At 50.1% G+C, this 27681-nt stretch overlaps 1 protein-coding gene across 11 annotated transcripts in view; it reads left to right on the forward strand.

The window, feature by feature from the left end:
* Positions 1-27681, forward strand: part of CAMK2G (calcium/calmodulin dependent protein kinase II gamma) — a 64757-nt gene that overhangs the window by 30652 nt on the left and 6424 nt on the right. For 2 of the 11 annotated variants that reach the window (XM_029059933.2, XM_029059932.2), the window contains exons 6-18: positions 719-791; positions 1063-1165; positions 2709-2792; positions 3240-3334; positions 4580-4702; positions 7138-7221; positions 9074-9116; positions 11836-11898; positions 13646-13689; positions 17423-17455; positions 21210-21278; positions 22598-22642; positions 23148-23196. In XM_029059933.2, coding sequence (XP_028915766.1) covers positions 719-791; positions 1063-1165; positions 2709-2792; positions 3240-3334; positions 4580-4702; positions 7138-7221; positions 9074-9116; positions 11836-11898; positions 13646-13689; positions 17423-17455; positions 21210-21278; positions 22598-22642; positions 23148-23196 — 908 coding nt within the window. Of the gene's footprint in view, positions 1-718; positions 792-1062; positions 1166-2708; positions 2793-3239; positions 3335-4579; positions 4703-7137; positions 7222-9073; positions 9117-11835; positions 11899-13645; positions 13690-17422; positions 17456-21209; positions 21279-22597; positions 22643-23147; positions 23211-26704; positions 26960-27681 lie in introns of those variants that run through there. The other 9 variants (XM_029059942.2, XM_029059943.2, XM_029059936.2 and 6 more) reach the window with 9 other exon arrangements.

Here is a 27681-nt window from a genome sequence, read left to right on the forward strand (position 1 = left end):
AGCCTCGGCCTTTGGAGGAGGCCGTGGGAAACTCAGGTTGTCCAGGTGAGGGCACGGAGCGAGTGGGCTTTCCATTCTAGTTCGGCCTGCATGTCAACCCTAGCCAGCTCTTCAGAGTGAGATCAGCAACTTTCCCCGCAATCTGCATACATCGAATACCCCGCTCCCATTGGGCCCAGCCCTCTGCAGACTTCTTGCAGAGCTCATCCCACTAGCATCCGATGACTGACCCTCCAGTTTCCAACTTGCCGGCTACGCCCACTTGGAGACTTAACGGGAAACGTAGTAGTCCGCAGAGCGAAGGAAGCAAGCAGGAGTAATTTTGAAAAAGTGTTCACATTTGAGCTTTTTAGCAGCTAGGGGTTTCCTTAGACTGGGCCGCTTCTTGCCAAACACGGGTGTCTCCCTGTGTAAAACATCCTTGCCCTTTGGATCCTTCCTCAAATCTCGTTCCTGTGAGCCTCTTTCCAGCCAAAAAAAAAGAAGTCTTTTGAGGTTAATGAAGAGAAGCCGGGACTCTCAAATATAACTGTCACTGGACAGCCTTAATGAGGCTGGCTCCGAACGACTGCTCAGAGGGACTCGGAGGGCGTCGTGGGAAAAAAGTCCAAGGCGGTGAGGGACCATTGAGCCAGGATGACGGAAGGGGATGTTTGCCCAGCGTGCGGTTTGGGATGAGAGTGGCTTAACCGTGAGACTCTCCTCTCTGCCTTCTCAGCCACTGTATACATCAGATCCTGGAGAGCGTCAACCACATCCACCAGCATGACATTGTGCACCGGGACCTCAAGGTACTGTTTGTTCCCCTCCGTCTGTGCAGCCGCTGCCGCGGCTCCTGGCGCAGTGTCACTGCCACCCGGTGTCAGACCGTGGTACTGCTTTCAACCCCAGCTCCGCCGGGCAAGGCAGGAGCGCCCACCGAAGACCCCGGGCCGGGGGTCCGCGTCTCTCCCACCCCTTCCCTTCTGCCGCGGGCCCCCGGCTCTCGCTGGGATACGTGAAAGGAAGCTGATTCCCCCCTGTGGGGTGGGTGTGTCACAAAGATCTCTCTTTATTCTGCAGCCTGAGAACCTTCTACTGGCAAGTAAATGCAAGGGTGCTGCTGTCAAATTGGCAGACTTTGGGCTGGCTATCGAGGTGCAGGGCGAGCAGCAGGCCTGGTTTGGTAAGGACGTCCTCTCCTCCCCGGCATGATCCACCTGACTTTTCCACCTGCTCCTTGCCGCCTTTCCTTTGGGAGAATTCCAACTGGGGCTGAAGAGTCTCTTTATTCATTCAGTCATAATTATTGAGTGCTCACTGTGTGCTGTGCACTGTACTAAGTGCTTGGGAGAGTACATTATAACAGGAAACAGACACATTCCCTTCCCTCCTCCAGGGATTCAGAGAAGAAACTTGATCCAGATGTCCCACCACATATGGTGGTGGCTGTGGGCCCAGCCCCTGATGCTCACAAAAGTAGTGGAACTCAGGGCCTGGGGAGCCAGGCCAGCTGTGGGCCTGTTCGCTACCTAAAAACTTCCTACCGGATCCCCTGTCCACCACGCCGGGCGTTGCTGAGGGCCCGATGGGAGAAACAGCAGTCTTCCCATTTCCTGATGGGACTGCACTGGCACTTCTGGGACTGCTGCTGCTGCCGCTTCCGGCCATTTCATTACAGCTGGAGAGCTGCCATTGGTCATCGTGATCCCATGGAGGCACTACCCCTCAGGGAGCCTTGCATGGGCTGGCTCTTGCCACCCTGACCCAAACCTCACCACTCAGTTCTGCCGTTGGTCTGCCCAGCCTGAGCAGCAGTTGGGACCCTGGTGACCAGTCTAGGACTGGAGAGAATTTTAGACAAGTAATCAATCAATCAGTGGTATTTATTGAGCACCTACTCTGTGCAGAGCACTGCAGTAAGAGCTTGGGAAAGTACAGTCCAGTAGAGTTGGTAGACACAATCCCTATCCAAAAATATTGTACAGTCAACAGGGGAGCTTAAAGTCTATCATTCCAGGAGTGGCATATGGGGGTGAGAGGTAGGGTGGAGCGGGGAGGGCTACTGTGCATGTGTTGTATTCCCATCGTGGACTGTTAGAGACACAACTGGGCATGCAGAAAGTCACCACCCCAGCCTCTGAATAAACACCACCTTGTGCTGAAACACAGGGCCAAATATTCAGGGAACCTGGCCCATCGTAGCCTAAGGGCTATGAGCTTATTCATTCATTCATTCATTAGTATTTATTGAGTGCTTACTATGTGCAGAGCACTGTACTAAGCACTTGGAATGTACAGTTCGGCAACAGATAGAGACAATCCCTGCCCAATGACGGGCTCACAGTCTATACGGGAGAGACAGCTTATAACTAGTTGGGTTCCATTTCCCCATTTGAGGACCCCTCTCCGTGCCCATGTCCTTACTACAGTAGTCATTCTGCCCTGGCTTCTAGTCCAGTAACAGTGGCTTTCTCTCTCCTGGCTTCTAAGGCAGAAAGAAATTCCTGGAGGGAGTTGGGAGTTGCCTTCTGATCTAGATTCCGGGCAAGTCCAGAAATTGCTGTCATATTCAGTGATTGCAATCAAGGATTCAGCCATTTTGGCTGAGCCGCTGCATGCCCCGGAACTGAGAGGCTGATGCAAATGCTGAGATGGCAGCAAACAAGAAGGGCTTAGGGGAGAAGAGCATCAACTAGAGTGGGTCAGTGCTTTCTCTTATAATGCAGGTTTTGCTGGAACGCCAGGGTATTTGTCCCCTGAGGTCTTGAGGAAAGATCCCTATGGAAAACCCGTGGATATCTGGGCCTGTGGTAAGCTCTCTGAACTCTCTGCCTTGAAGTTGCGGGGCACGTATGGTGAAAAATACCAGGGAATGTGGCTTCTCCTCTTTAGATTTTGTAGCTCTTCAGTTTATTCACACAGACTTTGGAAGCACTGATGGTGTTCAGCCAGTTCCATGGAAATATTGTCCATGTGGCAAAGCGTGAACACTGCCAGCTGAACTGGATGGAGTTTCCTGCTCTGGAGTTGGATTGGATATTGCCCTGGAGGGTGGGTTGTGAGGAAATCCATGCTGAGTGGGGAAGGGGCTGGCATCTGGTGGGATTATAGGGAACTCCATCCCCTGACCCTTCTGGTCACTTATAATCCTGATTTGTCTGCTGATTCACTAGATGACACCAAGCAAGACCCCATCCCTCTCTGCCTCAGAGGAGGAGACCGATGACTCCAATGACATGCTCTGCTCTGTCTCGTAGGGGTGATCTTGTACATCCTCCTGGTGGGGTACCCTCCCTTCTGGGATGAGGATCAGCACAAGCTGTATCAACAGATCAAAGCTGGAGCCTATGATGTAAGGACATGCTTGCTGTGGGGCCCGAATGGCACAGGGAGGAGGTGGAAAGGGATATAGTTTTCTTGAAATTTTGTGGGTCTGCCTGAGAGTGGGAGAGGAACATGAAGGAGGTAGGTGGGAGGGAGAAAGAGATGCTCTCTGCTAGCTTATCGTACAAAGAGATGCCCTCTCCATCCCCTACGTGGAAGCAGTGAGTCTAGAGAAACTAGGATGAAATCTGCAGCTAAACTTTGCTTTCGGGAGAGGATTCTAGAACATTTTTGCTTCCTACACCAGATGGACCGTATTAGCTGTTTTCTTCCTAGCCATTTAATCGATCGATCAATCAATTGTGTTTATTGAGCAGTTAGTATGTGCAGAGCACTGTACTAAATGCTTGGGAGAGTACAGTAGAACAGAATCTACTACTGTTCTGTTTACTAGTAGTAAACATGTTCCCTGCCCATAACCAGCTCTTAGTCCTATGATGATAGAGGCTCAAGTGATGTTTTTCAATGTTTTTGGGGGGGAAGGTGGTGCAGTTTTGAAAATATCCCATTAGGTAGTATGCAGTCCTCATCCTTTGCCACCCTTTGAAAGCAGTGAAGTGCCCTGCCCTTAGTAAGTCAGTCAGGGGCATTTTTTGAGCACTTACTCTGTGCAGAGCACTGTACTAAGTGCTTGGAAGAATATGATACCGTTGGGTGTCACAGTCCCTGCACTCAAGGAGACCTTCTCAGCCAAGCAGGAAGGAGAGAAACAGCTGATAGACCAAAGTGGAGAAATGAAATAATGCTTACAAGACAAACAATTTTAAGGGCAAACAACCTCTTTATTGCTAAAGAGTGTTCTAAAACAAACAAGTAAGCAACCTACCCCTTCTTAATAAAGTCCTTCAGCAGTTGTTTATTTAAGGAATTTGGATCCAGTACCACTGGTAAGTAATGTGCCGCAGTTTGAAAAGCAATGTTCTAGAATGCTCCCTGTGGATATTTGAATTTTCCTGCCATGAAGCCATCAGCATTCAGACCCATAGAATGCAGTGGTAGTAATGTATTTATTGAGTGCCCACTGAAAGCAATGAATGGTACTAAGACACGGAAAGAACAGAAGCAGAATATTTGTTTCTAACCCACCAGAAACTTATGCATTCATGGGGAAGACAGTTCTGTGGGAGGGTGGTGGCAGGGAAAGCTGAGTCCTCTTTGCAGCTTTTAGGGGTTCATGGATTCATTGTTCTTCTTCCCCTATTCTCACTTCTAGTTCCCATCACCAGAATGGGACACCGTGACTCCTGAAGCAAAGAACCTGATTAACCAGATGCTGACAATAAACCCTGCAAAACGTATCACAGCTGACCAGGCACTCAAGCATCCATGGGTCTGTGTAAGTGCCCTCTTGGAAGGAGAGATGAGCCACTCAGAAACGTCATTTAGGAGGGCTGAAGAGAGTAAAGTAGATAGATCTCTGTCTGTGTCCTGGTCACTGGTTGAACTGTGTTATCAGCTTGGGTCTCTGCCTGTCTTTGAGACTTGTGACTGGATTCCAGGTTGGTTCCTGCAAACACTGATAGGTTTTGTAAGGAGAAGCTGAACAGACAGAGCAGCCTGAAACTCTGACAGGCCCGACAGACCCTGATCAGCCCTGATGTTCAGTGCAGCTGCCCTTCTGAGAGATCTCCCTCAGAGTAGGTGGTGGGCTTTCTGAGGCCCAGCAGCACAGGCACCAAAGGGCCATCATCCCCATGGGTTTGGCATTGGTCCCTCAGTTTACTGTCCAAAGCTTCTTGGAGCTGGGATGGGACCAGGTGAGGAAGATGAAGATATTGCAGCTGTGCTTCTGGTCCTCACAGAGCACTGGGAGCTAGGTGCAAGCAGGGGTCTGAAGGGAGTGAGGTTCCCAATCAGTCAGTCAGTAGTATGTTTTGAGCACTTACTGTATGCAGAGCACTGTACTAAGCCCTCAGGAGAGTACAGTACAACAGAGTTGGTAGACACATTCTCTGCCCATAACAAGCTTTTACCTTGCCTCCCCCCCAGGACCCTGTGAGGAGAAGCCCTCTTGGTCTCCTGGCTTCTGCTCAATCCAGAGTCCTTTGGGAGTCACTGGGGCCAGAATAGAAATTGGCATCCAGAGCTGTGTGCGAGAGGTTGCGCCCCAAAGGGCTGCATGGGTCCCGCCGCCATGGACCAGGTTCCACAGTCACGGCTATGGAGCTGGATTGCTTCTGGGTGGATGGCAGTCAGGGCTGAGGCTGGCAGATCTTGGCCCAAGGACAACAATATTTGTGTGGTCCTAGTGGAGCTTGAAGGGATAGGGTGGGGAGTGGGTCAAGTGGGAATACAGCTTCTCGAGGGGTTTCTGAGTGAACGGAGCCACTTTACGCAGCCCCCGCTTGTGCCCAGCCCAATGCCCAGTGAGGACCAGAGGGGCAACAGTGCAGGAGGAAGAGGAGCTCCTTCTTTCGTACATTTTACTTTTCCATCTCCCTCCTCCCTCCACTACTCCACTATCACCTTCTTTCCTACCCTCCCTGTCACCTCTTCCTCCCCGCGTCCCCTCAAACCCCTGCCCCCAGTTTCATCCCCACACCTTAAGTAAAAAGTTGGTTTCCTGCCCAGAAGTGTGGATCCCTGCTTGGCACTGAGTTTCCTTGAGAAGAGTCCCTGTCTTGTGGCTCTCGGCCTTTGAGGGGTCTATCTATCTCTATGTGGCTCTTAGGTCCTGAACTGCTTTTGTGGGCCTTATGTATTCTGGACTCTTCCCTATAGGGCACTTAGAATGCCGCTGATAATCCACTCCTTTCTTTGTGTCGAAATCTCAGCACTTGGTTAGTTATAAATAATTGTAACCTACTGCATTCTTGGAGTTGTTCCAGCCCCCAGGCTTCATTTGTGTGTCTTCATTTCTTACTAACCTTTAGTTAAGGAGCAGCATGGCCTAGTGGAAAGGACACGGTCCTGGGAGTCAGAAGACCTGGGTTCTAATCCTGGCTTCACTGCTCGTCTGCTGTGTGACCTTGGGGAAGACATATAACTGCTCTGTGCCTCAGCTACCTCATCTGTAAAATGAAGATTAAGACTGTGAACCCCATGTAGGACATGATTACCTTGTACCTACCCCAGTGCTTAGTACTGTGCCTAGCACATAGTAAACTCTTAACAAATACCATAAAAAAAAATTATGTGCCAAGAATTGTGCTAAAGCTGGGATAGATACAGGATAATCAGATCAAACACATCTCTGCCCCACCCGAGGCTCTCAGCCTATTCAACCAATCAATCAATTGTTGGTATTTAATGAGTGATTACTGTGAGCTGAGGACTGAATTAAGCTCTTGGAAGAATACAAAACAATAGAGTCGATAGACACGTTCCCTGCCGTCAATGATCTTACAGTCTAGAGGGGCCTAAGAGATAGAGAGAGCAGGTATCTTATTCCCATTTTACAGAAGAGGAAACGGAGGCACAGATAGGTTAAGGCCAGGCAGTAAGGCTAGCATTAGAACCTGGGCTCTCTTTAACCCAGTCCCCTGCTCTTTCCACTAACCCCCTCAGTCTCCAATGACTATCACTGAGGCATATTCACTCCTGGCTGGGGTGTAAGGGATTGGAAACCTTTTGGAGTAAGAGAAAAGGAGGTACCACTTTATGACCGAGAGGTCGGCTGATATTCTTATCAGTGCTATTTATTGATTGAGTACCTAATGTGTGCAGAGCACTGTACTAAGCCCTTGGGAGAGTACAGTAGAACAGATTTGGAAGACACGTCCCCTGGCCACAGAGAACTTACAGTCTATTCTTTTCTGTTTGATCTGACAGCAACGATCCACAGTGGCCTCCATGATGCACCGACAAGAGACAGTGGAGTGCTTGCGCAAGTTCAATGCTCGGAGGAAGCTGAAGGTAAGCCCTGAATTTCCTGAAGTTCTGTCTGATCCCCTTTCTGCAAGGTTCATTTTATCAATTGGCAGTAGTGGATATAAAAATTCGCCGTTCCTCAGTCCCATCCACTTCCTCGTGCCAAGGCTATGAGCATCAACAATGTTATCATTGGCGTCATCATTAACAATAGTATTTACTGAGGGTCTTCCTCGTTGAAAAACGCTATTCTACATATTAGGGGATTTTCTGAAGTCGCTTATAGTTTAACGAAGGGTGCCAGCAAACAGTGAACATACGATTAGATAAGAGAACAGGGGCATAAATGCATATGACAAGAACCAGTAAATGACATAATAAGAATATATGCAAAAATATATATAAGTGCTGAGGCAGGTGTAAGAATGGCATGGCTGGAGCAGTAGAAAGGTTAATCAGCTAGGTTTCTTAGAGAAGGCGTTTTTATTTGCAAGACTTTAAAGGGGACATAGGATTGGGTTTGTTGAGGCAGAGGTAGGGAGTTGAAGGAAGAAGAGCATTCCAGTTAGGGGCAAGATATGAGCAATGGGAAGGACATGGGAGACTTAAGGTTGGGAGATAATTAGGTAATTAACATGGGAGGAGTGGAATGAATGAATGAATGAGCAGATATGGAGTGAGAGAAGAGGGCAGCTAAGCAGAGCACTGGGGAACATTCAGAAAAATTGACATGATCCCTGGTCTTGAAGAACTTGTAATGGGGATGGCAGTAGACCTAAACGATCAAATGTACTACAGTAAGAATGAGCAAATAGATTAAATAAGAGACCCGACTTAATAAAAACATAAACAGCTAAGTGTGAGGAAGTTAGTTGATGGAGAGCCTTGTATTAATGTCCAAAGATCTTTGGTTTTTCATGAGAGGTAGCAGGGAGCTATGGAAATTTCTGAGAAGGGTGATAAGAGCTAACGAAAAACAAACAACTAGATTTTGTGACAAATGATTGTGAAAGGCAAATGAGAGACAATTGACATCAAGATTACATGTTTATGGGACAGAGAAGTTTGTGGTGATGTTGACTAGTGAAGATAAAAATTAGAAAGGCTATGAAATGAGTTCAGTTTAGACCTATGAAGTTTGTTATCTATGGAACATCCAGGTGGAGATGACCTGGAGGAAGAAGGAAATATAGGATTAGAGAATCCCCCTTGCCAGACCCGAGGCACTTAGGTACATATCTATAATTTTATTTATTTGTGTTGATGCCTGTCTCCCCCACTCTAGACTGTGAGCTCATTCTGGGCAGGGAATGTCGTCGTATTTAGTGCTTAGTACAGTGCTCTGCAAGTAATAAGCACTCAATAAATTTGATTGAATGAATGAATTAATGAATAAATAAGAGGTCTGAGTTAGAGAGATGGATTTAAGAATTATTCATACAGGGGCAGCAGTGGGAGCCCTTTGAGATGAGCTCTCCAAGCTGCCCAAGTGGGAAACAGTGTGGCCTAGTGGAAAGAGATCAAGCCTGGGAGTTAGAGGACCCGAGTTCTAATACCAGCTCTACCACTTGCCTTCTCTGTGACCTTGGGCAAGTCACTTCACTTCTCTGTGGCTCAGTTTCCACAACTGTAAATGAGAACCCTGGCCTTCATTGTGTTGATAGTAAATTCTCCACTGCCCGTGATTTTTGCTAACTTGTCCAACTGAGAAGAAATCGGTTAACCCTTGGCTTTCCCAGAATGGAACAGGGCAGAGCCCCATGGGTGCGGTGCTAGAGTCCTGGGGAATTGATTGCTTGTTGATCAGCTCAAGAAACGTCATAAGGGAGCAGCAGTTGAGTCTCGGCTGAATGTCCCTGGAGCTCGGGGTACACTGACTCTCCTTTCTGTCCCCTAGGGTGCCATCCTCACAACAATGTTGGTCTCCAGGAATTTTTCAGGTAAGTTTTCTCACCAGTGCATTTTAACCATTTTGAGGTGAGTTTGTGGTGGTTTGGGAGTGACTTCCTTTCTGGTCTTGGGTAGTTGGAAAGTCTGGGTTGGGCAAGTTAACAGGAGGTTAGTGTGAAGCATAGGAGCGTAGCATGATGATGCCTTACCCAGTATGCTCAGGGTAGTTTCCTTAGGTTCAAACATGGTACAAGCAGTTCTCAGGGATTCCCAAACAGCTCCTCACCATATGCAGCTCACACAATAGCTCTGCCTTTTGTCTCTGTTTTTTTTTTTTTTAACTCACTTGTCTCTCCCACACTGTAAAATCTTAGGCCCTCTAGAGAATCTGGGGAGAGAGAAATAAGAAGTTTGGTGTCCATCTTCCCTGCTTTGAGTTCTGGGGCTGATTCTGCTACTGTTTACTTGACTATTTCAAATAATAATAATAACAATAGTAAGTGTGGTATTTGTTAAGGGCTTACTATGTGCGAAGCACTGTATTAAGCACTGGGGTAGGTACAAGTTCTTCAGGTTAGGCACAGTTTCTGTCTCCTATGGGACTCACATTTTCCTCATCTTTCAGGTTAGGCACAGTCTCGGTCCCCTATGGGACTCATCTTACAGACAGGGAGAATATTGTGGCGTGTTTCAAACGATGAACAATAAAAATGATTGTGAATATCAACCTTTGCGAGCAAGGAAAAGTTTAGAGAATGCTCAGAAGTCATAGTGGAAGTGCAGGTTTGTGCAAGTCTAAGCGAAAACTGGGAGTAGAACTTGCAAACTATCTTTTCCATGACCATGTGTAGCTCTGATCTCTCTCTCTCCCCTACCTCTCCTCTTTCCCTCCTTCTTTCCTTCTCCCCCTCCCTCTCTCCCTCTTTCTCCACCCCCACCCTCTCTCTCGCCCAGATATGATTATTGTCATGGTGTTTCTCAGTGTAGGGCTGATTCAGAAGCCTGTTTTCAGGGATTAATTAATGAGAGAACTTTATCTCTGTTCAGGGTGTTGTTCCAATAAGGTGTTCTACTGGCATTCCCCCTAACCCTACCCTGTTCTCTATTATCCCCTCACCTCCTTATTTAGAGACTTTCTCTTTTCTTCAGTCCCTTTGGTTTTTCTTTTCCCTTTGGTCTCGCTCTCTCTGCTGTCATTCTTGTTGTTGCCTAGGTATTTTCGAAGCAACTCTGTCTTTAGCGCAGAGCTTTTGAAGAAGAAGGTGATTTTTGTGATCGGGGTCAGAGGGCATCCAGTGGTCTACCCCAGCATTGTAAAGGTGGAGATGCAGTGAGAAGGAAGTTACATTGGAGTACCGTGGAAGCCTCGGCTATAAAGAAGTGATGGATGTAAAACAGTCAGGACCTGAATGAGCCCCATGTTTCTGAACTTCAGATAAACAGACATTGAGCCAGGTGGAGTGAGCTAGGACCATTTCTCCTTCACTTTCAGGGTCCTGCCATCCATAAGACCAGGAATTTACTTTGGGAGGCACCTGAAGGTTGAGCCCGGGGATAGCACTAGAGGCTCTGAACATCAGGTTGTGTTGTACTGCTGGTGAGAAGTCGTAGGGAATGGGAGAGAAGTGGGGGGAAATGATGCCTCCAAACTGATCTCTTTTTATCCCAGAGTCTGGAATAGGGAGAGCAGATCCTCGTTGTTAGGTTGCCCCTCTGGGGAACAGCGTGTAGGAATTCTAGCGAGTTAAAAGTGGCTTCTGCTGGCATTTCCAGGCTCTCCTCATTGGATCCTCAAGCCTTGTTGGGAATTGGCTTTTGACTGTAATGATTTCACTTTGGGGTGTTGCTTGGTTATATGGCTCCTTCGTGACCTTCTTTTCGAAAGTTTTAGTCCAGCCTGGCTGCTTTCTGCCCAGTTCTGGTTGTGGGTGATAAGTGGAAGCTCAGAAAGCTCCAGGTCAAGAAAGCTTCTGCTCCTAGCCACTTTCTGATAGGACAGTGAAGGCATGAGCAGACACCCTTCCGTCCCTTGCCGAGCATTTTAACAGAGATTGGTCCCTTGGACCAAGCCAGTTTTAAACCGCAATGTTGGTTCCAGGCTGGAGCTTTGGGGCACATTCCAGGGTGCTTTGAACGCAGCATGGGGTGGCAGTCGGTTCCCCTTCATCCAGCTCAACCCGTCACTGGGTCTGCAAGAATCCAGCTTACCCTGCACAGGGCGCCAGTGAAAGTAGCTGTTCAGTCCCTGCTGGGTCTGTTGTCAAGCGGGCAGGTTAATCAGTCAATCGATCAGTCACATTTATTGAGCATTTACTGGTGCAGAGCACTGTACTAAGCGGTTGGGACAGTATCGTAAAAAAGAGTTGGGAGACATGTTCCCTGCCCACAAGGAGCTTACAGTCTAGAAGTTAACCAGTACTCGGAGACTTGGAAGGTGACATGTGGCTACTCTTGTTTCTTATGTGACTCTTGTTGAATGAGTTGGCATCAAGGGCCCCTTTCCATGAGGTGGAGCCGGAGGTTCCCTGTAGGATGCAGTTGGGGGAGCGATTCAACTTCCTCGTTGCCCTTTGCCCCAGGCGTTCTCGCTCCCCCCAGCTCGGCTGGCTTGGCCGCAGTGCCCTGGGCCTTGGTGTGTGTGTGTGAGCGTGTGGGCAGCGAGTAGATTCTCCACGTGCGTGCCCGCTCCTCACGCTCGGGCATGCTCGTTGCTGATTGGCCATTGGGCTTCTTGGCGGCTCCTTGCACTGAGAGATTGTGTCCCCTCAGTTGGCAGGCAGAGCTCCGCCCCCGCCTCGGCCGCCGTGAGCGCCGCCGGCCTGGCCGGGCAAGGTACGTGGCATGAGTTCTTCCTGACTGCCTGACCCGGCCCTTCTGCACCCCACAAAGGAGGGCCAGCATGCCAGGCCTACTTTCCAGGGAGACACACCACCCATGCTTGCTGGCTGAGATTGGCATGCAAGAACAGACTCCCTAACCTGGCCTAGCAAGCGCCTCGGCATCTCTGAGCCCACTAACCAGCCGTGCATGCTGGGCGCTTGCCGGATCTTCAGGGGGCAGTCAGTCGCCTGGGGCAAACGGCACTAGGTGGTTGCAGGAATCTCACTGCAAAACCTGCCTGGAAACCCAGGTCACCTGGAGGTTTCTGGTAGGGAGGGAGGCCTTCAAGGTCCCATGCCACGGGCTGGGGATGAAAGGGGCCGCTGTAGGTGGCCTTAGGCAGAGCCTCTGAATGGCCATCATTAGAAATAGGTGCCACTTCTGGAGCACCTGGGCGGAACTCCTCTGAATCATAGTTGCCACCACCCAAGAGGAAGTCTGATTCTCGGGACCCCTGGGATAACCCCAGTTCTGGAGGAAAATCCCACCAGGCTCCCTCTCCAGCACTGCTCTACGGGATTTTAGGCCTTGAGCGGGAGATTACCAAGAGAGAGCCTGTCTTGGAGGGCAGGTCGATGCCGAAAGAAGGGGTCCGGCCCTCTGTGGAAATGGAAAGGAGACAGTTAATGCCTCAAAATTCAGAGAATGCATGAGGGGCAAACCATAAAGGAGGCACCCCAGGACCAGGAGAATCAATAAAGGCTAATTAAGACCTTTGCCCTTCCACCCCTGCAGTACCTAGGCCCACTTCTTTCCTTTTCATGTCCCAAGCCCCCGTGAACCAGCGAACTTAATTCAGGTTTCTGTCACAGATGCTTGAAAGCACCTTTACCCCATGCTAAGATCTATCCTAAGTTCTCTAGTGTCATATTGTTAAGTTACCCACCTGCCTAGCCGGTTCACCACCATCCCCCTCCCAGATGCTCTTGCTCCGTCCTGGGTCAAACCATGATCCTCCTTGCCTTCAGCCAGTGAGCATGGGCAGTTTACATTGGGGAGAATGAGCCAAACACTGACCTGGCCTGTTTTCAGCCGAGTGCACACCTCATCGTCGAAACAAAGCTAAGCCCATTTATTAAGCCCACATGTGTTCTCCAGTAGGCAGGTCTTGTGGCCTCTGAGGCCTTGTCAGTGTCCGTTCTCAGTTTTGTTCTCCCCAGTACGGTGTTAATCTCTCTATCTGTCGAGGACCTTCCGGGGATGTCTCCTACATTTATAATGCTGTCACTTTGATGATCTTAGTGGAGCCCAGGGAGATTGGCTACCCTGCTCCTTCTGCTTCCCCTTCTCCTCACCCTTCACTGCTGCCAGGGGTCCAGATAGTGAGCAGTGGCTAATGGGGTTCTCCGGAAATGTTGCGATTTGTCCCTTGGCGAATGGTGGTTTTTCTCTAGGGGCGAGACTTCTCTCCATATCTGGAAGCCAAGCTGGTTCTTAAGACAAATGGGGCCTGGGGCTTAGCAGATGATGATGGCGGTCTGGCGCTGATCTGAACTTCCCTTCAGGCTAAAAGGAACTGTGAAGGGCGTTCTTCTGGATGGAGTATCTGCCCTTACATTCAAGGGCCCAAACAGAGCAGCTAAAGGCCTTAAATCCATCTTTGCCCTGCACATAGGAGTCTTGGCTGCTCTATCCTGCTGGGAGACAGGTGGCAAAAAGCATAACTCAGGAAATCTGATGTTTTTCTTTGTCTTCACAGCTGCCAAAAGTCTACTGAACAAGAAATCAGACGGTGGTGTGAAGGTAGGTTCCCATCCAGTCCTCACGCCAGCGCTCACACCCTGATGACAGCCATACCAGGGGCTTCCAGCCTACCTTGCTCCTCTCCCCATGGGGATCCTTGAGCTACCGGCTTTTTTTTTTCTTTTTGGGGGGATATTTGTTAAATGCTTAATATGTGTCATGTACTGTTCTAAGCACTGGGATAGATATGAGGTAATTGAGTCCCACCCAGGGCTCACAGTGTAAGTAAGAGGGAGATCAGGTATTGAATCCCTATTTTGCAGTTGAGAAAACCAAGGCACAGATAAATTAAGTGACTTGCCCAAGGTCACACAGCAAGCCAGTGGCAGAGGCAAGATTAGAATCCAAATCCTCTAACTTCCAGGCCCATACCTTTTCCTAGGGGCCATGCTGCTTGCCTTTTTTTTTTTGTTCTTTTTGAGAAACAACCTGTCTCAAAGAAGCAGGTTCTAGTTAGTGTCAGTCAATCATATTTATTGAGCACTTACTGTGTGCCGAGCACTGTGCTGTACTAAGTGCTTGCGATAGTACAGTATAACAGACACATTCCCTGCTAACAGTGAGCTTACAGCTTAGATGGGGAAAGGTTCTAATGGGTAAATGTGTCTCCCCGCTTCTAGACTGTAAGCCTGGTTTGGGCAGGGATTGTCCCTCTTTATTGCTGAATTGTACTTTCCAAGCATTCAGTACAGTGCTCTGCACACAGTAAGTGCTCAATAAATGTGATTGAATGAATAAAGCAATGTTTCTCTTCATTCTGAAAGAGGAACTTTGGAGAGGATGTAAGTTATCCAGTCTGACTGGACTCTGAGAGCCTCAACCCAGTGAAAGAGAGTATGCAAAATTGTACCTGCTTCCCAGTGACAGAATCCTGAACCCAGTTCTATCCAGAAACTCTTTATTTCAAGTCCTTGGGTGCCCTCACCCCCGCCTCTCACCCCCCACATTCCCAGCTGCCTCCAGATTTATTTGATTTGAACCCCTTTGATGAGCTAGGTGCTGCAAGGAACAGATGAAAGTACTCGTGTGATTATTTGAGAGCCCCATGTGGAGTCAGGCAGAGCAGAGAAGACAGGCAGGTAGGGGGTATCTGTGGCCAGAACACGATGGCAGCTGCAGCCCATGGGGATGAACGGATTAGACTTCCTCACGGGGATGGCCGGGTAGAGATGAGGGAGCAGTAGCCATTTGGACAGGCTGGACTAAAGGGTGGCTCCTGTGAAGAGACTGTCCTGGAACACTCTGGAAATGATATTAATGAGTTTAGCCTCAGAATTATATGTGGCAAATAGAAAAGACTGCCTGAATTTGCAACATGTTTATCCTGGGCCCTTCCCAAGACCGGTATGCCCAATGCTTGGAAGCAAATGTGTGCTCCCCTTGCACTCTCCCTGTCTTTCCATCCCCTCTCCCTTTCCCTCACTCTCTGTGCTTGCCTTCTCCTATGTGCTCCTGCCCCCACTAGAAAAAAGCTCAGGCTGAGCGCATGATGTCAGGCAGGCAGCAGAGGGAGGGTGCGCGATCAGCTCCTCGGGGCTCTCTCCCCTGAGAGAAGAAAACTAACCCAGCTGCTGTGCGGCTGTTGTGGCCTCCATCAGCTCTAATGGACCCTGGGGCTGAGGACTATTCTCTGGGAGCTCATCTGAAGCTGCCACCTGAACTCACTCTGTCTCAGTCTGGCAAGAGCTGTCCAGCTGGGCATGTCCCTTTCACTTCCTGGGTCCACAGACTCCATTTAGTCTCGACTTTGTTCTTACATTGCAGGTGGCTTGCCGGTGCTCAGGGGAGCTTGAGTTTGGGTAACTTGGGGGTGGGAAGTGGAGGTAGGGAAATGCAGGGGAATGAAGGGGAGCGGGGGAAATGATACACAACAGTGAATGTGAAAGACATACTGTGAAAGATGTGTTGGCAAAACAAAGGCAAAAGTATAAACCTGAAGCTGTGGGATTCTGGGTCAGCAGGAGGGAGTGCCTCTCCCCCCCACCCTCACCCCGCCCTTTGAAAATGGGGGTTGGGGTGGATGAAAGAGGAGCTGCAGGAAGGGAGTTAATGGATGCCAGAGGGAGAGGTGAGGATGGATTACAGAAATGTTGAGGAAGGGGCTAGGAGAGCTTGTGCTAGATTGGAATTTGAAGGAGGAGAGAAAGGAAGGAATCGAGCCCTAAAGGGGATTTTCCAGCTCTCCCTTTGCCCTGCTTACCAAAGAGGGAATGGGTAAAAGGCTGTCTCTCAAGCAATCAATCCGTGGTATTTATTGAGCGCTTACTGTGTGCAGAGCACTGTACTAAGAGCTTAGGAGAGTACAGTATGACAGAGTTGGTAGACATGTTCCATGCCCACAAGGCGAGTACCATCTAGACCATAGGCTTGCAATCTAGAGGGAGTCTGAACCAGCGGGCGCATCAGAGTTAGTTGCAGGCATGTGACTGGAAAGAGGTGTGGAGAGAGATTTGAACATCATTTCCAAGATGGAAAGCAGAGCATCAGGATTGGGTAGCAGTGCCCCGGTGGGGTGAAGTACAGTGAAAGAGGAGCGGAAGAAACCAAAAGAGGGGCTGAAGATGGCCGAGGGGGAAGCAGATGGAGTCAGAGTCACAGAATTGAAGCCTGGAGAAAGATACAGGAGGTGGACTGGTGACTGTTGCTTGGACCCGCCTCTCTGTGACTGGAATTTCTTGGCTCTCCTTCTAGGCATTGGTAAAGTGAACCATCATTGACTGTCTTCTTCTGCGCCTCTGAAAGTAATAGTCCATAAGTATGAGCCCTCAATGGTAACTCTGAAGTTATTTGGAAGTACTTCTACTATCCAATTTTTATTTATTTGTTTTTTATGATATTTATTAAGAACTTATTGTGTGGCAGGCACTGTTCTAAACACTGGGGTAGATATCAGCCAAGTAGGTTGGCCACAGTCCCTGTCCCACATTGGGCTCACCACTCACAGTCTTAATCCCCATTTTACAGATGAGGGAACTGAGGCACAGAGAAGTGAAGTGACTTGCCCAAGATCACATTGCAGACAAGTAGTGGAGTCAACATTAGAACCCAGATCCTTCTGAGTCCCAGGCCCGTGCTCTACCTACTAGGCCACGCTGCATCTCTCTTTCTCATGTTTCTGCCTTTTTACCCTACCCCATGGCAGTAATCCTGCTGTAGGTACCTATAAAGCTCCATTCTGAGTTCTTTGTCATTGTTTTGCAGGCGATTTTGTCTGGAGGAATCCTAGAAAGATCTGCCTTTGATATAGCAGCTGATTTGGCCTCTCCCCTTTGGTTTCGGCACCCAAACCGAGGTCTTTGCAAATGAACAATAACTCTCTGGAGGGTCATAATGGAGAAGGGAAAGTAGCTCTCTGGGCAATAGGTGTCAGGCCTGCAGTCCTTTGGGGGCTGGCTATGATTTAGGAGGCTCAAACTACCTTTGAAAGTCAGGCCCAGGGTGATTTTGAGTTTGGTTCTCAATGCAACAGGTTTGGGGTTCAGTAAACCCAGTAAGCTGTCCTTGGGCTAGGCTGTGGAGTCTGACATGAAGCATGGACTGGGTAGGTTTTGGAGGTACTCATGGGCGTCTCTCTCTGTTAATCCTGCTGGTTCTGGGCAGCACTTCTGTCTGCTCCCACTTCTGTCTGTCCCGGTGCAAAGCCTGTGCTGATGCACTAACCTAAGGCGTTTCTGTGCTGCTCTTCTCACTTCCTCTCTCCCCTTCTCTTTCCCTCTTGCTGTGGTGTGTCCAGAAACGGAAGTCGAGTTCCAGCGTACACCTGATGGTGAGCCCTGCCCACCCACCATCTGCTCACCCCTGCGCTGCCTGCCGCCTGCCCACCCCGTCATGCATCCCCATTCTCATGCCGTGCACGACTGCTTGTGCTCATCACTGCCTCATGTCTGTGCCAGACAAGCAGGGGGTGGCCTGGCCTGCTGGCGGGGGCCATTGCAAAGGGGCTCTCTCACCCCTCCCTGCAGCTCCATGGCCACCCCACCAACCCCCAATGGAAAAACATGTTTGGGAAGCCCCTGACCACTGCAGTCCAGTGCGGGAGCCAACATTAGTATTAACAAGGCTGGTACTGCTGTCATATCCAGTTGCCCTGACTTCCATGTTGGGGTGAGTGTCAAGCATTGACCGTCTATATCAGGAAGGGGAAGGGCTTGGCTTTTCTCTGTGTTTTAGGGATGGCTACTGTGGCTCAGTGGCTCAGGGACGGGTAGAGCTTCACAAAGACAATCTCGGGGATTTCAGCTTTAAAGCAGTCAGTCAACTCTCCCCCGCCTACCTTACCTTGCTAATTCCCTACTACAACCCAGCATACAGACTTCTCTCACCTAATGCCATCCTACTCACTGTTCCTCGATCTTGTCTACCTCGCCTCCTGCCACTGACCCCTTGACCACGTCCTCCCTCTGGCCTCGATCTCCCTCATCCAACAGAGATCTGTTTTATATCCAACAGATTACCACTCTCCCCACCTCCAAAGCCTTACTAAAATCACATCTCCTCCAAGACGCCTTCTGCGACTGAGCCCTTTTTTCCCCTCCTCCCTCTCCCATCTGAGCCGCCTACACCCTGGGACCTGTAGCCTTTAAGCACTTGATATTCCCCCCACGCTCTGTCCCACAACACGTATGTGCAGAGTAATAATTTATTTTAATGTCAGTTGCCCCCTCTAGACTAACCTCCTTGTGGACAGGGAACGTGGCCACCAACTCTGTTGTAATATACCTTCCCAAGTGCTTACTACAGGGCTGGGCACATAGTAAGCCCTCAACAAATACCATTGATTTATTGATTAATGTTGGGGTTCACTGAATGGCAGCTTCCTGACCCCTGTCGTAGGGTTTGAGAAGTAGGACAAGTACTCAGTGTATTGCTCTTCTATCTTCAGGCCTTTCCGCACAGTCTAGATACCATTACCCAGACTAGTTCCAAGAATCCTACTTATCTCCTAGTCTCCAACAGAAAGCCTCTAAGGAGTGAAAAATTGTCAGGGATTAAATATATTCCCTCTTTACCTTCCATCAATTAATCGGTGATATTTATTGAGTGCTTACTCTGTGCAGGCCATTGTACTAAACACTTAAGAGAGAACAGTACAATAGAGTTGGCAGACACAGTTCTTGCCCACAAGGAGCTTACAGCCTAGAGGGGGAAACAGACATAAAGATGATATCACACCGAGTCTAGATGTTGGAACCATCTCTTGTAGAGACTGTGACTACGGCCCTATTGGGATCAGGGCCGTCCCTCTGAAACCGTAGGTGAGCATGCATCAGTGATCTCAGATTTCTCCAATTGCCATCTGAGAAATGGTGGTGGCCGGGACTGTCTCAGGAAATAGATGTGATGATAATGAAGTACAGGTCCAAATGAAGGATAATGTCTCTCTGAGAAGGTTCTGCCCTCAGCCAAGCCTCAGCGGCAGAGTTCAAGGAGAGTCAGAACAGGGCACGGTATGGCACGGGCCACCCCAGCATTCTCTCTTCCTCATGATAATGGTCGAAGGAGCACAGCACCGTGGATTAGGGAGTGTGGTCAGAACCCGTGACTGAGGCAGCAGAAGTCAGCAGATGGACCGTGGTAGGGTGCAAGCCTATGAGCCCAGCAAGTTCTCGCGGATCCTCCCTTCTCTACATGTAGTGTTCTCAGAATATGGGGTCTGGTATTGTCAGTCTGTATGTGGTATGTAGTGCCCTGCCATGGGCCATGTGTTTGGTCCTGGGCCGGTCTGGTGAGGGATGCCTCTGCAGGAAAAAATGTCACTGGTTTGTCGTAACCTCCTGTTGGTTGGCGTTGGGTCTGGTGCATGGAGGAAAGGAACGGTGGAGGAACAAGGCCAGACCCAAGCAGCTCTCGGTCTGGATTTGGGGGGTTGACTTGACTGACTCCTCCCGCTGCTTTGGAATTGTATATCAAAAGGGGGGCCAATAGTCCCTCCCCCCCCCACCGTTTTCACACACTTTGTCCTGTTTGGTTATTTGGCTGGCACAAAGATTAAAGTTTCTGCCCTGTTTACACAGGGACAGTCATTCATTTCCTAGTGTTTGAGTACGTACTATGAGCGGATCACTGTACTAAGCACTGGGAAAGAAGACAATAGAGGAGAAGTTAGACGTGATCTCTGCCCCTCCCCCCCCCCCCCCCCCCCCCCGCGACCCCCTCCAGCGACTCAATCTAAGCAAGGTAGAGGGAAGAAAGTGAGACGGTGATGGATACCTATGGGAAGATTGAGCTAACAAAAACTGCAAATTAAAATAAGAGGACAGCAATAAGGATAAAAGCTAGTATACTCTTCAGATTGTTTTCAGGCTCTTCATCTCTGTAGCTGGCCAGCTGGGTGGGATCCCTTGACACAACTGTTGAAGTTTAAAATCTAAACCAGTTAGTGGGACATGGAGCAGAGGCCATGACTTTCACTACGGAAATTGATTTCTTCTCCTTCCCTTCCTCCCCATTATTCCTGAAGTCCTACACTGAAGTCCTACAAAGAGGAGGGCCCCCTCGACTCTCGGCTGTAGCTTCACCGAGGACCTCCTACCCATCCTGGTGGTCTGATCCCGGGTTGCAGCCCTAGGCCGCAATGCCCAGGTGGCCCAACGGCCACTGCTGGCCCAATGGCTGATGTGTCTAGAGCCCTCTATGTCCCACCCTGGGCTGTGGGGTTCTTCAGCTCTCTTGGCAGCATCTCCACACCACAATGCCCCACTGCAGGTATCACAATTGCTCCCAAGTTGACAAGGCACATTAGTGAACACTGCACAGTCGTACCTATCTCCAAGGCAAAGGCAGATCAGCTCTGTGGCCAGAACCATTCACTAAATGGCAACCACTGACAAAACTGGACCACACATTGCCCTCTGAGACTTCTTCCCAGTCAAGGAATCATATCTCCTTTTTCGCTCAGGTGTCCAGCTGGATGATAGGCGTTTTCTTGTGGGGGCAGGGGGACAGAGAGAGGAAAATTTGGAGAGTGGGGGCTTGGTTTTGCTTTGTTTTCCTTTAAGGCACTGTTCTTGGTAAGCAGAAATGATTAAGAAAGAGTAGGGCCTTAGGGAAAACACCCTAGGGAAAAGGACCTGGAACTTTTGACTTCCAGTTCTGGGTTTTGCCCCTGCCTCTCTTGATCAGTCAACTGGGCAGAGCAGTGACCTCTCCCTATCGCAGATGTGTCCCCCATGAATAGGCAGAATGCTAAATTTCTTCACCAGGTGAGGCTTCCTGGGATGGGCCTCCTCTGGTAGTCACCGCAGGAGACTTTTGGGCTCAGAACGCAGACGTGGAACCAACAGAGCCGGGAGTCCTTCAGGCTACTCCCAGCGTTCCTCATCACCTCTGTAGCGTATGCCTCTAGCCCATCTCCACAGCCATTGATCCCATCTGTACAGGGTGATGAAGACTACTGCCCGGCTGCCTCAGGGTGGGAGCCGTGGCCCAGGGACTGAGGGTTTAAGTGGGCGGTCGGTGAAAAGAACCTGGGCTGCTGTTCTGACACTGGAGGAACTAAATCATCTGTTTTCTTGTCTCAGCCACAGAGCAACAACAAAAACAGTCTCGTAAGCCCAGCCCAAGACCCTGCGCCTTTGCAGACTGCCATGGTACCTCCTGACTACGGCTTCTCCGCCTTCACGCTGTGGGCTGTCTTCCTCCTGCTCTCTCTCTCCCTCCCTCCCCAGGCTGCCTCTGCCCCCTTCCTCCTCTCCCTCCTGGATTTTCTCAGACCCTTTTCAACTGCCTGCCTCCCCGCCTGCTTGCCCACCTGCCTGTCTGTGTTCTCTTGCACCTTCAAGACCCCTCCCCTCTGCAGGCTGCCACTGCTTCCGTGTCTTGGCTTACCTCCTTTCTGTTTGCTGCTGCTGCTGCTGCTGCTGCTGCTCTTCCTGCTGCCAACACTGTCACTGCTGCTTTCTTAGGTCGGGGAAAGTAGGGCTCAGCTGAAACCCCAACCCCAGCAGCAGGCCCCAGGCTATCAGCTGGACGCTGTCTGGGGGACAGTGGGGCAGGGGGGAAAGATGGGGGCGTGCAGATGCTAATGCTGACCTCCATCCGGAACAGACTTTGGACTCTCAACTCCTGGGTGGGTGGTTGGGCATCCGAAATGGAGGCGTGCCACACTCTTCTGCTGCCATATCGGCTCTGTCTCTCTCCGCGTTGTTGGCTAGTCCTTTGGTTGCTGGCTCCCAGGGAGCCTCCCTCCGATTGCATTCTTCCTCGCTGTTTGCAGGTGCCTCTGCAGAAGGAACTGTATTCTTTTGGCACCTGGGCAGAGCAGCAGTAGAGGGTTTAGTGATGAATAGGGTGGGAGGGATGAGTGCCCCTCCTTCCCTGGGCCCTGTCTGTTTTAGGTTGTGGAGCAGGAGATTCTGGCCAAGGCCAGAAGTGTGTGAAGCGGGAGACTCCCTGGGCACTGCTGTTTTCCATTGGGTCCAAATAGATTATTCTTCTGGGCCAGTCCATCATTCGGCTGTCCCTCTGCCCTGGCTTCGATGTGTCCTTACCGCATGCTCCTGGCTGAGCATTGCTGTCGTGTACCCTTGCACCCAGCCTCAATGTTGTTGTGGTGGGACCTGCTCCCCTTGGTCTCTTTGCTTTGGAGATGAATGATGTCCCCCGTGGAGGAAAACATAAGGGATTTGGAGGCAAAGGCCCCTGTCCTTGCAGCTTCCTCAGCAACTTCTTCCAATTCTTCTGACTCTGGGGTCTTGGACCCCACCACTTGTTCCCATCCCCGAGACCCCCCTGAGTTTGGGATAGCCGAGGGTAGCCATGTCACCGAGGGGGGTCTTTGTCTCCCATTTGGGGAACGGCCCCTCCAGTTGTCCCAGCCTCCTTTGGGGTCTCCCAGTTGGTCCACTGGGGTGGAACTGCCCACTGGCCCATAAGATAGCAGGGTAATGCCTATCTTCCCCTCTTACAGGAGCCTCAAACTACTGTGGTGCACAATGCAACTGATGGTATCAAGGTGAGTGCAGCAGCTTGCCTGGTCTTCCACTCTTTACCTGTGAGGTGGCATGTGCCCCGATCCTGTAATAATGACCAGACTCTCCAAATTCACCGGCCGTCAGACTGGGGGTAACAGCCTCTGGCTCCCTTGGAGTCCCGAGAAATGGATTCTGCCATTCCAGCATACAACTGCTAGAGGTTGGGGTTGCGGGGGGCCAGGGGGGTGGCACCTAGATAGGCGGGGCAGGGAGGGGATCGAACACTGTCTCTGGCCAGCCTCTCATTCTCCAATTAATTGAGGATGCGACTCATAGGGGTGGTAACTTTTGCAGCGTTGCTCTTTGAGGATTTTGGAAATTCCCCAATAATTTCTTGGTGTCCCGGGCAGGGGAGGACATCTACTTCTGTTCCCTGGGTGGGTGGCCGGGACCACCCATCTCTCCTTGTAACAGATTTTAAAGTCAACTGGTTTGAGTGGCTTGAGGCAAGACCACATGTAATAATGTGCTCTGTCTGGCCAGCAGGGCTCCACAGAGAGCTGTAACACCACCACTGAAGATGAGGACCTGAAAGGTAAGTCCCCTTCAGTTCTGTGGGAGTAGCAGAATGGGACGTGGCCTAGTGGATAGAGCACGAGCCTGGGAGTCAGAAAGACCTGGGTTTTAATGCCGACTCAGCCACTTCTCTGCTGTGTGACCTTGGGCAAGTCACTTAACTTCACTGTGCTTCAGTTATCTGTCAAATGGAGATTAAGACTGAGTCCCCCGTGTCCAACCTGATTACCCTGTATCTACCCTGCACTTTGAGTGGTGCATGACATGTAGTGCTTAACAAATGCAGAGAGAGAGAGAGAGAGAGAAACAATGAATTCAAGGCATACTGCAGGCCCGGGGTTTGATTCTGCTTGGCCTTTGTATAGGGTAAGTATGAATTGCTCAGTCCAGGAATGAGATGGTGGGAAGTTATAATAGTAGTAATGGTATTTATTAATAATGTAATAATAATGTTGGTATTTGTTAAGCGCTTACTATGTGCAGAGCACTGTTCTAAGTGCTGGGGTAGATACAGGGTAATCAGGTTGTCCCACGTGAGGCTCACAGTTAATCTCCATTTTACAGATGAGGTAACTGAGGCACAGAGAAGTGAAATGACTTGCCCACAGTCACACAGCTGACAAGTGGCAGAACCGAGAATCGAACCGATGACCTCTGACTTCCAAGCCTGGGCTCTTTCCACTGAGCCACGCTGCTTCTCATATTAAGTGCTTACTAGGGGCAAAACACGGTACTAAGCACTGGGAAATAAGTGAGGCATAGACACGGCCCTTTGCCTCCTAGGGGCTCATAGTCTAAGGTGGTGTGAGGAGTTGGACATAAAGATTAAAGGGGAAGAGGGGACTTATGCTGGGCAGGGTTTTTTTTTGTTTTGTTTTGTTTTTTAACCTCTGCCCCAAGTCAGGTTTAGGCAAAAGCAGAGGCCGCTGCCTCTGCCCAATTTTGACTTTAGGTCAGTGTTCCCAGAGCAGACATCAGTACTAGAAGTGAGATCTGCCCAGGAGATGTTGAAATCAGAAGAGGACCAGGCCTCTGCTTAGCCCTGGGAGAGAGTTCATTTTTCACAAAAGTAAGGCAGCCCAGGCATGACTGGCCAGTGGGTGCTAGGGCAGGAGAGAAAGCCTGGGTAGAAGCAAGAAGCAGCATGGCTCAGTGGAAAGAGCACGGGCTTGGGAATCAGAGGTCGTGGTCAGAGGTCGTGGGTTCTAATCCTGGCTCTGCCATTTATCAGTTGTGTGACTTTGGGCAAGTAACTTAACTTCTCTGTGCCTCAGTTACCTCATCTGGAAAATAGGGATTAAGACAGTGAGCCCCACATGGGACAACCTAATTGCCTTGTATCTACCCAGTGCTTAGAACAGTGCTTGGCACATAGTAAGTGCTTAACAAATACCAAAATTATTATTATTAGAAGCAGAGGGACTGAAAATGGAGTCCTGAGCCCCATGCAGAATTTCTTGTGGGTTCTCCATACACAGATGCAAGCAAGGGTCAATATAGATATCCAGAAAACTAAAAATCTTGTGCTCCCAGTTTCCTGGATTTTACTGTCCTGTAATCTGAAAATTTCTCTTGTGGTTTGTGTCCCAGATCCCCAGGGCCATTTAGCAAATCAAACAAAACCAAATGCCTAAAGGTCAATCATTGACAAACAACTGCCTAATCCAGCTGTTTTCAACCAGTCACTGGACCGGGGACCCTTCCCAGCACTATAGGCGGTGAAGTCTTTATTGACAGGCCAGGAGGACAGACCACAGAAATTCAGGGAGTCCAGCAAGAAAGAAACATCTGGTGAGAAGAAAGTGCCTTGTTTAGTGCCCTGGGCTCTGAGGCACAGCAGGTGTCCCCCCTGCCTGCTACTACTCTCTGTTAGTCCTCTGCACCACCAGAAAGAGGCTTGGCTCAGGAGGGGTGGGGGGCTGGAGGAGGGAGGAGAGAGAAAGTGAGAGAGAGATTGGGTGTGTAGAGGTAGGTGAGAAGGGGAGCATTTAACAGTGAAACCTTGAGATAGAGTTTCTAAAAAATTAAGACACTTATCCTAATAATTACTGACAATTCAGTGATCAACAAAACTATTTCTTGACTCCTAACTCTTTCTGAATCCCAAGTCTGATCTTGGCTCCAGCTACCTTTGGTTCTGACCCTAGCCCTAACAAGATTTGTTGATGATTAGAAGAGTAGGTGGTTTGATTTTGGTAGGTGGAAAATCTGGAAAATGGAATTTGTTAACGATGGACTTTTTGTAGTGCTGAAGATTTTAAAAAAAAATTCTTGCCTGAATGCCAGCTACCTCTGCCATCATCCCAGTCAGAGAAAAGTGGACTTTGTGGTGGGTGGGCTACAGCTCTGGGGGCCAGCCAGCAGGCTCTTGGCTTTGTAGGAGGATTGGGGATTGGGGAGAATGACAGGTGGCTGGCCAGCTTGACCAGCTACTGAAGATGAGTCCGAGGCCATGTGATCGAGTAAAAAGGGAGGTTGGGACTGCAGCTGCTGGTGACCAGTGAGAGAGCAAGGGCCGAGAGTCAAGAAGTTCAGCCCCTCTCTGCCCCCGCCCCCTGCTATGCCTACCCTTCCCCATCCCACTGCCACCCAAACACCCATTTCTAAGCCATTTCCATATATTGGAGCCAAGCTAATACTATCAATCAGTCAATCAATCATATTTATTTAGTACTTACTGTGTGCAGGGCCCTGTACTAAGTACGTGGTAGAGTACAACACAACAATGTGACAGGCACATTTCCTGCCCACAATTAGCTTTCAGTCCAGAACAGTCTTACCATTTTTAGCTTTCTTCCAGCGTTTCAAATTTTAAATTTACATTTTTAAATTTTTACTTTTTAAATTATTTTAGGCATTTTGTTTTAGGTAATGTGTTGTTCTCCCAGTATTGCTCCTCCACAAGAGGAGGAAGTAAAGGAATGTTGTTGCAGAGGAAAGATCCAGAGCAACTGCAAGTGGGACACACAGACACACACACACACACAGAGCAGAAAATGCCATTGATGATAATGATGATAACACAGCCTCGAGATGCCGAATTGGAGGGAAGCAGGGCTGCATGTAGATTGGCACTGAGAGGATAGTGGGGTAGCAAGTGATTTTAGTTAAGTGTGAGAACGCCGGCAGAATTCCAAGTAAGGCAGGAAAGGTATGCTTCCAAATTTTCCCCTACCTCATGGGGAGCATCAATACCCTGCCCTCTGCTCGGCACTTCAGGGTCTTTGTAGGCCCAAGGTCTCCCTTGAGCCACAGCTGCCGCCTTCGCTGTTCCTGAGAGCCCAAGGATGGGCTCTCTGTGGCCTCGTCCAGTGTCTGGGCCGGGTGGCTGGAGTGTGCCGAGCTGAGAAGCCGGAACTTGGGATATGTGCCCCGAAAAGCGGGAGTCCCCCACTTTCCCTTTGCTACCACTTCTGCTCCGCCATCGGCCTGGGACTTTTCTGTCCTGCCTTCTGCTCTCTGGTTCGTTTGCTCATCCTGCATTGTTTTATTTGTCTTGACCAACTTGCCCTGCCCTGGCCTACTACCTGCCCCACTCCACACTGGGGGTGGCGGCTCAGCGTCCCAAGGACGGAGCCCCTGGGACCCCGCGGCGCCCTTTGTGGTCCCTCAGCCCGAGCCTTCTCTCTGCTCCTCAGCCAGTAAGTCCTCGAGCAACACCGCTCCCTGCCCCGGCCCCCACCATGACTCGGACTCCCACCTCACTGGTTCATTCAGCAGCCCTCCCGGTCCCTCGCACCCGCTGCGCTCAGCCCGGCCAAGGCTGACCTGGATGGGTCTATGGGGTTTGGAGTCACCACCTTCAGATGGGTAGAGGAAGCCCTTCCCTGTGCCCCCTGTCTCTAATCCTGGCTCTTCCCTAGCCAGATCTCCCAGAGACCTGGGGGCTGCAAGTGAACCATGTGGGAGGGAAGGGTGTTGGCTTTATTGAGTGGGGCTGGTTTTGTGGGATACGTGTGTGAGATTTGGGGGGAGAGTAAGTGAAACAGGACTAGTGTAGCCTCGCTTTGCTGCCTAACTCAGCCCAGCTATCCATCTGTGGTGCCATTTGGCTCTGCTCTCCCCTCCAACTGGTTGGCCTTGTGTGTGTGTGTTCTTTCCCAGCTGGGCGGCCTAGCGCGGCTGTCCTACCCCAGCTGTGCGGCCTAGCATGGATGTCTTCTCACAGCTGTGCGGCCTAGCATGGCTGCCTTCTCTCAGCCGTGCAGCGTAGCGTGGCCGCCCTCTCCCAGCTGTGCAACCTGGCCTGTCCGTCCTCCCCCGGATGTGCACCCTAGTGTGGCTGCCCTCCCCGAGTTGTGCAGCCTCTTGTGGCTATGCCCGCTTCTATCTGTGGTTTGGCTTTGCTGTCCCACCTCTAGTCGTGCTGCTTGGCCTTGCTGCCTGCCCGGGTGTTCTGCCCTCTGCGCTTGTGCCGCTTTCTGGTTGTGCTGCTTGGCTGGGCCTGCTGCCTCTGGCTGTGCCGTGGTGTTGTTGCCGTTCTAATGCTTGCATTTGTCTTGCA

This window comes from Ornithorhynchus anatinus, chromosome 3 (genome assembly GCF_004115215.2).
Source record: "Ornithorhynchus anatinus isolate Pmale09 chromosome 3, mOrnAna1.pri.v4, whole genome shotgun sequence".
In the NCBI taxonomy this organism is placed as follows: Eukaryota; Metazoa; Chordata; class Mammalia; order Monotremata; family Ornithorhynchidae; genus Ornithorhynchus; species Ornithorhynchus anatinus.